The sequence below is a fragment of the Sphaerodactylus townsendi genome, linkage group LG03, assembly GCF_021028975.2.
Source record: "Sphaerodactylus townsendi isolate TG3544 linkage group LG03, MPM_Stown_v2.3, whole genome shotgun sequence".
Lineage (NCBI taxonomy): Eukaryota > Metazoa > Chordata > Lepidosauria > Squamata > Sphaerodactylidae > Sphaerodactylus > Sphaerodactylus townsendi.
Genome location: NC_059427.1, coordinates 118,633,772 through 118,646,724, shown reverse-complemented (window position 1 = coordinate 118,646,724; position 12,953 = coordinate 118,633,772). Strand labels below are relative to the sequence as shown.

General features: G+C 41.4%; 1 protein-coding gene across 5 annotated transcripts in view; it reads right to left on the bottom strand.

Annotated features, from left to right (window-relative positions):
- Window positions 1-12,953, bottom strand: part of MXRA7 (matrix remodeling associated 7) — a 73,688-nt gene that overhangs the window by 13,964 nt on the left and 46,771 nt on the right. For 4 of the 5 annotated variants that reach the window (XM_048490283.1, XM_048490284.1, XM_048490282.1 and 1 more), the window contains exon 3: window positions 8,535-8,631. In XM_048490283.1, the coding sequence (XP_048346240.1) occupies window positions 8,535-8,631 (97 nt within the window). Of the gene's footprint in view, window positions 1-2,018; window positions 2,100-8,534; window positions 8,632-12,953 lie in introns of all 5 variants that reach the window. The other variant, XM_048490286.1, reaches the window with a different exon arrangement.

Genomic DNA, 12,953 nt, shown 5'->3' with positions numbered 1-12,953 from the left:
AATAACATCAATTCCACTGAAATCAACCAGATGTACTTTCAGGCAGTGTGTTTAGGGCTCAGATGGAGGGATAATTCCCTTGAGATCTAAAAGACTAATCTAGTTTAAATGGAAGTATGCCTTGAAAACCCTATGGAGTTGCCATAACTTGGCTGCAATTTGACGGCACGTACCATTCCCACTTCCATGCCAGTGTAAATGATTGGCGTAGTTTATGCCTGCCATCAAAAAATTGCTTACTCCAAAATAACTCCATGGTCCTAATGAGATATATGTGAGACTAACATTGACTCTCAGGCACCAAGATGTTCTAAGATGGAACTGAGCCAAAAGGCTTTAAGAAACAGGCTTGGTGGGGGAGCTAGATGTCTGGCAGAATTAAGAATGTGTGCCTATTTGCTCCTTGCCTCTTGGTTTCTTGTTCAGAGCTTCACTTGCTGCTAACCCCTGGGTCCTGCATCATAGGTTGCTTTCAAGCTCTTGCCCTTTGTACCTAAAACTGTGTATTTCTTCTCCATCCCATTGAGTATGTAAGATGGGTTTCGTGGCATGATTATCGGCTGTAGTCACCAGTATTTGTTGGAATCTGACTTGGACCAACTCCAGCTATATCCCTTGAGTTCCCATTCCACAACACTCCATGTGAAGTGCTGAACACGTTCCACACATCTTTTTGTTTTGAGAATAAAATGGCTGATTATCAAAAAAGTGCCACATCCTGTACATCTCATGAAGGCCCTCCGTGGCAGCCCATTTGCCACTATAGAAGAACTTTGGATGCTAAAGGACCTGAGTTATGCTTGGGAAATCACAACATCTGCCTCTACCACAAACTCAGTAGGTGGTCTTAGGCAAACAACTCTTTCTCAGCCTCAGCCTTCCTCTCTGTCAGATCTGGCGTATAGGAATAATAATGGAGACCTACCTCATAGTGTTGCTGTTGACACAATGCAGGTGAGTACTTTTCAGTACTCAGTTCTACATAAACACTAAGTAATAATCATTTTTCAGATTAGTGTGGATTTTGTTTGTCCATTATTAAAATCTTTATAGCTGCTGGGAAATCAGTCCTCCCTCTGATGCATATACTACAAGCTAAGCAACTTATTGTTGCTGTGTAATGGCTATCTGTTCCAAAATGTGAATGTAACTTGTAAGTAACTGAGGAAAGTAGAGCAGTAAGCATTATTAGACTAAAGGCAATGCATCCTGTAAAGCAAATATGTTGCAGTGTTAAAGAGCTAGGATATGATCCATCCAGTTAAATATCTTACTCTCTCATGGATGGCAGTGAAATTGAAGAACATGCTTCATTTTCCCGCTGCAGCAAACAAAACCTAGTAGTTCTGGCTGGATTGTGCCATTGCTGTGTGATAGTAATTAACGGGATGAGTTTTGAAATCAGGTTTCAGGGTGTCTAGAACTTACCAGATAGACTCAAGCAAATAAATGTCTATCAGCTCCCTACACAGGAACTCTTATTATTGTAATCACTCCATCCTGCTAGATGCTATTTGTCTTCCATCCTTGATGGAGAGTTTCTCAGAGCACAAAAGGTGGCCCAAAGATTACCAGAAAAACATATCCTAATGCTGAATGGAAATAAGTGTGCAGTCAACTGGACTGAAATTTTCTGAGCTTGGGAGGCAAGAACTTGTGATAGTTTAAGAGTGTGAGCTCAAAAGACTGAGAAATTATCCTAAATAGAGGTGCTGAACCCCTGATTTTGAAGGTTTGATATCTAGCGGCAGCAACCCACAGAATGGACAAAAAAGGTCAGTGCAGAGGTTCCACCAGAAAAAGGCCAGCATGTTCTCTTTAACTATATTGATTCGTGGTGCTCGTGGAAAATGAAGTGAGGGCACAGAGGGAAAGGAGGAGATTGATTCATTAGTTATGAAGAGGAAGAAGGGAAGGAGGGAGGTGCAGGGAAAAAAACATGGTCAACTTTAGTTTCAAATCACATTAGCAGAGGTTACAGGTGGTACCACTACTTCTAAAAAAAGTCATCTCCTTACCAAAAAGATTTGCAAGAATGTTTGTGGCCGAGGACCTAAGGTACTTGCTACAGGGATGTGAGGTCAGAGGTCAGCTCAATCCTGCAACATAAACGCAGCAAACCTGGGTCACATCACAACAGCAGCATTGTCAGGCAGTGCCTGGCAGCAAAAAAAGGGGGAGGGACTTGTGCGGACAGGATTGCGAATAAGAGAGTGAATGACGGTGACCTCCCTCAGCTGATCCAGCATAGCTCCTTACCTGAGGGCAGCCCCGCCCCAACAAATCAGCTAGAAAAGAGGACGGTGTGGAGAAGCCTGAAATGAAAGATTGCTGATGCCACAGCCAGCACTTGGAGGTAGGGAGGAAAAGAAGAAAACAGAACAAAGCCAGAGCTTGGAAAACAAAACACAGAGAAAAACATGGCACATCGACAAGAAACAGAGCATCAGTTAGAAGAAGTGCAACAATCGGCCCATTAGTGCAGGAGATTGCGGGGTGGGGAGTTTTGCAAAGGTTTCTGCACAGAGACAGCAAAGCAGTCCGTCTTCCAGGTGAGCTCTGGTAGGTAATATACACAGAGCAGGAAATGTTGTCAACCATGAAGTACGCCTCAGCTTCTAACACGAGCGTTACAATACAGAAGGGGTGTCAGAGTATGCATTCGTCCATTATGAAAAGCTGTCATACAGAATAAATTGCCTTTCTGTGGAATGGAAGGTCAAAAGGACTGTAACAATCGCCTTCAAAGACCTCCTTAATGGAGGCCACAGAGTGTCATCTAGTTATTTTTGCATCAGTTCTCTAACATGTTTATTCCATTAGCATGTGCGCGATGAGAGGATGGGTCTACAGAGCAGGCGTGACACAACATGGGGGTCCTGAAAAACATACAGCTTGTTCAGTCACTTTTCAAGTAATCAGGGGTAACACTACATCGCCTGGCTCTGTAGGTTCAGGTATTTCCCCTGCCCCCAAGCCAGGCACTTCAGCAAGCACCCAGTAATTATACCTATCCATAACTGGTATGTAACACAGTAACATGAGATTACATGCTGTACATGGCACCTACAGAGTATTGGGGTGAAACTATGTTGCCAACTACAATTCCCAGAAGCCTAGTAACATCATTCTTCGTCTTTCTTTCCTTTTTTTTTGGCTTACATGGAACACTTCGATAAAGAATCTCTCAGAAGGAACTGTAAGATCACATTAGCAGACAGATGCCCAGATTCTTCTCTGACTTTCCAAGAGGAAGACATAAAATAAGATTTTACATCCATTATCAATGCTAAATCAATGCAATGGTTTACAAAGTCAGTATATGAAAGGGATAGTCACCTAGAGCCCCTGTACCTGCTGATGCATCAGAGAGAAGTTAACTAACAGTTGCTGACCAACTTGTCTACTAGTAATAACGGAAGAGATATAAAGTGCCCACTATGTCAGATCTTCATGGGTCCTTCAAAAAACCACCAGCAGAAAGTAGGAAAACCCTGCTCTAATACATACACAGAGCAAGACTGAATCACAGGAAATTTGCAAATCTCCAGGGCACAGTGGTATGAAAACTACAGAAATGTTACTGGCTTGTTCTTTCTGTATTCCTGCACATACCATTCATGTCTAAACTATTTCAAAAGTTCAACTTCTAAGTAAATGAACTTTGAAATAAGATGCAAAATATCCTTATAGCAATGCTTATGACAAAATGAATGTCCCTGCTCAGGGATCAATACCAGAGAGCAACTATGGGCATAGGCAATATGTTTGTCCCTTCTTCTTCTTCTTTTGATGGTTTAATTTAGGCATAACCTAGCTTATCCTACTGCCTAGGTTAATTGAAAACTCGGTCTCAGAGAGAGACTATTGCCCACAGCAAGCTGAAGCCAGATGAATGACCTGGGAGATGGATGGATGGATGCATAGATGGAGTGCAACTGTGTTAATTTTCCTGGACCTTTCAAGACTTTTAGATTCCATGGACCATAGTATACTTCTAGACTGCCTTTCAGAGTTGGGAATGGGAGGTGGTTTCAGGGAATCTTGCTAGGGGGTTGATGCTCTGCCCCTTGGCCTCTACCCTACTGTGTCCAAGAAGGCTCTAGTCTCCCATGCCATCAATCTAAACCTGGAGGACACTCAGCTATATCTTGTGCTTCCAGCAGTTCCAGGGGAAGCTATGGAAACCATGAACTGGTGCCAGGAGGCAGATTTGGGATGGATTGGTGAGGGTAACAAACTAAAGTTCAATCCCAACAAAATCAAAGGGTTATTGGTGGGGAAAAGGATTGAGCCAGGCATTGGGATATCTCCTGTTCTGGATGAGGTTTCATGCACTCTAAAGGATCAGGTTCATAACTTGGGACTATCTCTGAACCCAGGCCTCCTATTGGATAAACAGGTAGCAGAGGAAGCCAGGGGGACCTTTCATTAGCTTCAACTGATGAACCAGCTGTAGCTGTTCTTGGGCAGGAAAGCTCTTGCTCTGTTGTACACACCCTAGTCACATCTACATCAGATTACTGCAATGTGCTCTAGCCATGACCTGGATAGCCCAGGCTAGCCTGATAGATCTCAGAAGCTAAACATGGTAGATCCTGGCTAATATTTGGATGGGAGACCTTAAAGGAATATCCAGGTCATGACGTGGAGGCAGACAGTGGCAAACCACCTCCAAATGTCTCTTGGCTTGAAAACCCTACAGGGTTGCCATACGTCAGCTGTGACTAGATGGCAAAAAAGTATACTCAATGTGGGGCTGCCCTTGGAGACTCTCTGGAAGTGACAGTTGGTATAGAATGTTGCCCCCAGAAATGTTGACTGGAGTGGGTCATAGAGATCACAACACTTCAATCTTGTCCAATCTACACTGGCTCCCAATTTGCTTCCAGGCCCAATTCAAGGCATTCATATTGACCTTTAAAACCTGATATAGCTTGGGGTCAGCCCATCTGAAGAACTGCCTATTCCCATAGAAATCTACTTTATACTTTATTCATTTTCAGCGGCCCTGTTTTGGGTGCTCCTGCCCTCTGAGGCTAGATGGGAGGCCACCTGAGAAAGGGCCTCCCCAGTCATGGCACTGAACCTTTGGAACTCCTTCCCCAGGGAGATTTGTCTGTCTTCCTATCTTGTGTTTGTCATTCCCCCACTATTATTGCCTCTCTTCCCTGGTTGTGCTGTTATATGTTTTTCTACGTTTTATTGAATTGTTTATATATGTTATATATAGACTTTATTTAAATGCTGTTTTAGTGTCTCAGATATTTTAATGTTGAAATGCTCTGCTGTTCACTGCCTTGAAATCCCTACTTGGGTAGAAAGGAAGCATAGAAATAAATAAATCAAATCATCCATGAATCTAAATTTCTGCTAAGGAAATTATTAAATGGGTATATAAACTCATAATCTGTTCCTCTTAAGTATTTCTTCAGAGCCAGCATTGTGTGATGGTCACAGAGTGAAACCTGGTTCAGTTCTAATGCTACCACAAAGTCTACCAGGTGACCTTGGGCCTTGGGCCAGTGAACCTCTGGCTGCCTAGCTTGCATCCTTAGGCTGCTTTAAGGGTAAAATGGAGCAGGGCAGAACTATATATGCCACTGTTATAATGAAAATCCTAAGGACAGTTATACCAGTCTAAGTCCATTCGTTTTAATGGGCTTAGAAGTAACTCCACATAGGTTCACGCTGCTAATCTGTTGAAGGAAGGGTGGGATAAAACTACAACAGACAGATTTACAGTGCAATTGAACCATACAAGTTATACCCTTCTAGGACCATTGGGTCTGCTCTGCATGGCTGGTTTTTCAGCACTCTGACTTAGCTGGCAAGAAATGCAATGGAACTACCAATTAGTTCACATGTTTTTGATTACTGGTTTATTTTGCTTGTTCATTCAGCAGTTTTGATCAGCTTTAGGTATTGCATGACCACCAGAGGCCAGACCTCCCATATAATTGTGCAGAAAGGAATGTTGGTATATATAGACTGCCGTGTCAGTGTCACAACATGGATGAGAAAAGCAGTAACTATGGACCTTCTCTTTACTACACAATTATTTCAGATTTAGAAGTTCCATCCTCTGCTGTGTCTAACTAGTATCCGCAATCACCAAAGTATGTATATTACAGGAATGGCCTTGAATTTGGAGGTCAGACCACCCCAGCTCCAATCATTTTCTCACAAATGAGTCATACAGTGGGCTACTTGATTTTTCTATGCTGATTTTGTTTGCCAAAAAAAAATCAGAAAATATTTGTCCACTTGAATAAATTTAAATAATTATGAGTGGACTTCTTCCCCACTCCTATCATAGTTATTTTTCAAAACCATTGAGGTTTTGAAAAATCCCAGCAGAATTCTGATCTAGGTTCCAGCAAAACAGTGAAAAAAGTGCTATTTTAAACAACAGAATGTATAGCTGTCATTATTACAGGGAAACAGCTAAAGAGTCTGCTGAAAATGCTAAGAAATTATTACATCTATGCTATACTATTTCCATTCATTTATTATTATTAAAACATAATTGTCAAACAATGAAACATGATTTCAGGAGCTATGGGCTAAATATTTAAGCATTCTAGTTTATGACTCAGGGCTTGTCATAAATCTGGCCTCCTGTCTCCATTAATAAGTTCGCTTCAGCACGGCTCAAGCCAGACTTTGCAAAAAAGGCAGAAAGAAGCAATGCTTCCACATCTTAAAGCAGCAACACAGGAGGGAATCACTAAGACGTCAGCAAGACAAGGAAGCCCCACGACCATATTCTGGTTTTTCGATTTAGTTTCTCAATGTAAATACTTGTAAACTGTAATGCCTCAGATTCTAGGATTTATTCATTTCATTAGCCAGCGCAGCCAGCCACACCAGAAGCTTGAGCAGTACAACTGATTGTATACAACCAATACTTAATTCTCAGTTAATTTTTGCTTTGCATTCAGCTATCCGTGGGGGTGGAAGGGCTGTTTTGTGAGTCTTGTTGTGGAAGGGCTGTTTTGTGAGGCTTGTTGCTTCTCAGGAACTACTTATCTACAAATTGTGGTATAGTCAACAAAGAAGAGCACCTTGCCCTTAGTAAGTGCTTGTCACAGAGGAATCAAGTACAAACAGCAGGAAGAGCTTAATGGTCACGAACATGCAAAAGTGAGCAATGGATAAGGGCAGACGACCCCATTTAATCTACTCACTTAGCAGCCATTATTTTGAGTTTCAAACATGCTCTGTTATGCAGGATGACTATAATAGTCCTTACAAGTGCTGCTTCAGACAAGCATGCAACACATATCCTCAAGGCTACCATCTTTTTTCCTTCTAAGGTTCCCATCATTTTAATATTTTTATAACAATGAGAAATTGTTCTGCACTACACTAGAGAAAAAAAATCACTGCTGAATCTCTGTCCGCCAGACAGCTGTTAAACTTTTATCCTCTGTCCTTGGGACACTATATAAGCTGAGATGATCACAAGAAAACCAGAGTGCATGAGATGCTAGGTCAAACACATTGGGACTGCAGGTGGTATTGCATTACTGAAGTGCCTGTTAGTTCAACAAGCTATAGTTTATTCATATGGGTATGGACTCTTCCCTTTTCTAGGAGGTCACACAGCATTAAAGCAGAGCCATCTTGAATCAGGGTAACCAGTTCCTGCTTTGCATAGCCTGCCAGTGAAAGGAGACCCCGGCTCAGCTCAAACATAACACAAAACTGCAGTTACCTTGTGAAATCAAAATTATTATTATCACAAAAATAACTCAGATCCTGGTCTGCCTGAACAAATACTAGTTCCATTTTCTTTGTAGCCAAATGGCATCGCCAAAACAAGCCAGGAATAAACTGGGATTAAGTTAGGATGTTAGCATTTGGACATCTCACAAATCCATCATTAAGACTACTGGTGGTTAATAAAGAAACTTTACATTCTGGCATCGGCCTGGCATCCCTAGTTTGGACTGGCCACTAGACTAGTCCTTAGATATGGCCCTGCTTTGTGTCAAGGCAATCTGTATTAATGAAGTGAACAGGGATGAACCCTTTCTTCCATTATTTACGTAGAAATTCTACATGCTGACTCTACAAAAACCTGCTCGAAGTAGCTCACCAAGTAAAAACATTACAACAATTAATAACATCTTTGGGTCATACTGAGTTTCCAGAGTGCTTGCTTGTGCAAGTTGACAAACTGCAACATGACCAAGAAATGGAAGTGCTGAAATATGTTCATTTATATCAGTGGTTCTCAACCTGGGGGTCGAACAACCCTTTCACAGGGTTTGTTTGCCAAAAGGGTCGAACAACCCTTTCACAGGGGTCGCCTAAGATTCTCTGCATCAGTGTTCTCCAACCCTAGCAGTTGGGATCTCCCACAGGGGTTATCCACACTTTAATTCCCAGGAAAAACATCCAGTGCAAATAGGTGCTAATCTTAGAAGACGGGATAAAAAGTACTAGTCAAATATTCCCTGGTTGCCAATAGAAAGCAGGTTAGAATCATCAAATGTTCTGCCAAACATAAAGAAAAGCCAACCTACCTTTGTTCCTCTTCAAGTTCTTCTTTGGTCAGCAAGGTTTTATACTGGTTTCCCCTCAGTTTTCCAGGACTATATTTAAAGGAGAATTGTTCATCTACTATAGAAGGGAGAGGGAGAGAAAGTCAGGAAATGCTTGAGAGGTCCAAGAAATAGAAAGCAGTACAGAGCCATTTTATGAATCTCATTGTACATTCTGAACAACCTCACTTTTTCATTTAAAGTACTAATATAGTACAAATGCAGTTCTTAGTCACAGATGCAATAGCACTAATCTCAATGCACAAAGATTTTCAAGTTGTTTAATCCCCCTATGGAATGTGATCAAACAACCAAGGCCTCAATTGTAAACCCATTTGGGATTCAGAATCATAAAACTCAGTGAGATTTACTCTGAAGCAAAATGTACTGTCAGGCTGTTATTTACATACTTGAATGGACTTAGCTTTTTCCCTTTTTGCTTTTCCCTCCCCTTTTTCTGCAGAGCTCTCAGGAAGAAATAAAAGCTCTTTTTGATTGCACTACATTATTCAGCCTCCACCCTCCAACTACAAGTTCTTTCCTTGCGTGTTCAGGTATTTTTGTTTATCCTTCACATATTCAAGAAATCCCTGAGCCTCTCAGAGGAGGGCAGTCCATAAGCCCAATAAGCAAACAAACAAATAAATAAATAATAAAAATAACCATGTAAGAAAATACACAGAAAGTAGATGAGGGCTAAAGTATACAGGAGATTAAAATCTGGCCTTGAAATTTATACTTCAGAACTTTCAAAATGAAATGTTGCAGACATTAAATGTGGAAAAATTGTGTTATTATTTTCTGTTCCTGATGCATGTTTTCATGTAAGCCGGATGCGCTACCCACTTGTAATCCATTGATCAGATCGCAGAGTAATTGTTTTCTTCCCACTTCTCATATTTTCCTTAATCCTCCTCTTATTTTTATCTCCTGCTACTCTTTTGGGTCATATCACAAAAATAGGCATAAACTCTGTATTGGATTATACCTAGTATATTTTAAAGATGGACCCCAAACTATGATAATCAGTCCCATATGTATACCTATCATGCAAACAGATTAAAAATTGGATGTTAACAAGAGAATATGCTTCCCTCACTCTCCCCCATCCCTGTGCAACTATCAGTATACAAGGATAGTGTCTTGGGCTGACCTACTACAGGCAGGATCCTGCAGTTTCATATTCAGCCAGTTCCACAAGAGTTACCGTAAATACTCATGTATAAGTCGAATTTTTCAGCACATTTTTAATGCTGAAAAAGCTCCCCTCGACTTATATGCGGGTCATTAATTTTTTGTGTGTGTTTTTAATTTACCCCGACCAGCTTGAGGGGCACCAGTGTTTATGCTATCAACGCACCAAAATTTCAAGGGTACCCTCAGAAGAGCAGCTCACACGGATACTAAGCCAAGTTTGGTAAAGTTTGGTTCAGGGGGTCCAAAATTATGGACCCCAAAAGGAGGTGCCCCCATTCGACATTGTTTTCAGTAGCGGCTATTAGTAGATGGGGCTACCCAGCACTGAGGGTCCATAACTTTGGACCCTCTGAATAAGCTTCCTCTAAGCTGGCTAATGGTCTCATCAGGAAGAGGGAATATACTGATACTCAGCCAGGTTTGGTGAAGTTTGGGTCAGGGGATCCAAAGTTATTGATCCCCAAAGGGGTGCTCCATCCCCCATTGTTTACAATGGAAGCTAATAGTAGATTTTCCATTTCTGATAATATCCCTCTTAAAATCTAAGTTGGGTTAAATTTGGACATACAGATGATGATAAGGAATCCAGTTTTGAAGGATTTTAACTCTTGTGTTTTAGCTTGGTTGATGATTGAACTAAGGTTTTTGTACTTTTAAAGTTATTGTTGATACCATATTGTTCTTGTTGACCCTCTTTTCCACTTACAGAGCTAGACTGTTTTTCTTTGAAATAAATATTCAAAAACATTTAACCTACTGATGCCTCAATTAATGTAATTTCATTGGTATCTATTTTTATTTTTGAAATTTACCAGTAGCTGCTGCATTTCCCACCCTCGACTTATACGCGAGTCAATAAGTTTTCCCAGCTTTTTGTGGTAAAATTAAGTGCCTCGACTTATATGCGGGGCGACTTATACACGAGTATATACGGTAATTTGAAGAGTTAATTTGTCTAATGAGCAGAAGAACCGGAAACCACATACCCACTGCATGAATGTAGCAAACTAATATGGGCCGTAGAAAGGCTACCTATTAGCAAAAAAAGTAACAGAAAGAATGGAGTTAACTTCCTTTGTTACCCCGCCCCCCCAAGCCCCACCCCCCGGCTGTGCTTTTAAAAGCACGTTCCTGGAGGCCAGCTCAGCTACTGCTCTGGGGAGGGCAGAAGTGAGGCTGCAGGAAGTGCTGGGGGCGTGGGGGGGCACTCGGGGGGAGCGCCCGGAGAAGGAATTGTCTCCAGGCGCCATTTCCCCCCTATGTGCCTCTGTTACCAGGTGATAAGAACAGAATCTCCCAGCTGTAACCCGTATTTTGGTACCTTTCTTTGGAGCAAGTTATTGCTTTTCTTTCTCGAGCCTGTAGACCATATTTCTTCTGTAATTAAAGCACTTGAGCAAACTTACATGAAGCTAACTGACATTCAAAGCAGAGACAGAAGAGCTTTGTTTATGTTTTAAAGCACTCCTCTGGGTTATCTTTCTACAAGAATCCCAGTAAACAGTAGGGCTGGAGATCAATTAAAAGGCATCAAAGCTAGGGTTGCACCTGCGCCTGTCAGTGTTGTCTTCTTTTTTTAAGTGCCCAGACTGAAGAGCAAGGTTTAAATACACACTGAAGCCAATGGAGTGTGGAGCAATGCTGCCTCATGTTAGAAATTCCAGTGAGGAACAGCTTCTTCCTAGGAGTGATGAGGGGAGTGGAGAAAGGTCTATTCTTAAAATGTAGCTTTATTTGCAATTGTAACTTCACTATTAATACTGTTTGCAACCTTCCTATTAAAGGCATTGTTGTAAGCTAAGCAGCTATTTCACCACTGTGAACCACAATACCAACTCATCATGAACCAGAGGACTGCAGCTAATTTGTATATGCTAATATTATGCCATCTGCATAATGACATACCTCCAGCAATTTGCATCTCATTTGGAAGAACACAGACAGGTCAAATAATATATTCTGTGCTATAGACTATTATAGGATTATGTTACTTCAGTTCAGGCTCCAAGCAGCTTTTGACGTTGGGACATATGAGGAGGAAGCAAGCACTATGAGGTTGCCTAGCAATAATCTACGCTCTCTGGACCTCAATAGCTAGAAGGGGTGTCTTAGCACAAAAAGGAAGGGTCTAGTGTTGAGTAATGCCAAACCCTGACAGCTCTTGTGCTCGGTAATTGAAACAATGACTCTGGAAAGGTCTTGGATTTGCACACTCCCGTCCTTTCACGAATAGGATAGGACTGATTTGCAACAAATCATGATGTCATTACATTAGAATTAAAGAGATGAAAAACTAGTTTGTTCTTTTGTCTACAAAGCACCTAAAATCGTGCTTTCAGTGGTTTTTCGTGCTGTGGGTTTTTTTATTAATCTGAGTTGGATGTGCAACAAATTATGGTCCATTGTAACTCATGTTGCGATCAATTTCGGAGCCAGATTCAGAGGAGATGGAGGTAGAATTTTTAAAATGAGCCCCAAACTATGGTAATCAGTCAAAGGCAGTGGTGGGATTCAGCAGGTTCACACCACTTCGCCAGAACTGGTTGTTAAAATGGTTCTTGTAAACAACCAGTTGTTAAATTATTTGAATCCCACCACCAGAACCGGTTGTTAAATCATTTGAATCCCACCACTGGTCAAAGGTGTTGCCAAGTTTATTTCCCATAATACCCTGTTTCCCCGAAAATAAGACTAACATAGTTTTTTGGTACAACGGGAGACAGCCAATTTTAAACAGAAGGGCAGAAATGTTGCTGTATCCAACTAATATATTCATTATCCAATTAGGGCATACATTTAAAGGGTCACAGCCACTGTGATCCTTTGGCTATGGTTGCCAACCTCCAGGTAATGCCTGGAGATCGCCTGTTATTATAATTGATCTCCAGATTATCAGGATCAGTTCTCCTAGAGAAAACAGTTGCTTTGCAGGATGGACTTTATGGCATTATACTGTACTGAGATCCCTTCCCAGGTGCCATCCCCAAAATCTCCAGGTATTTTCCAACCCAGATCTGACAACCCTACTTATGGTGCCCCCTCCAAGTGATGCATAAAGCCCTATCTCATCTTTGCCCCCACCTTGCTGTATTCCCATATTGGAACACCTAAATATCCTGGAAGAGGCAATTAGTTATCTCACAAATCTACTTGTTGCACATATCATATGCATGCATATGTAGAAGTAATCCACAGGATGAAGTA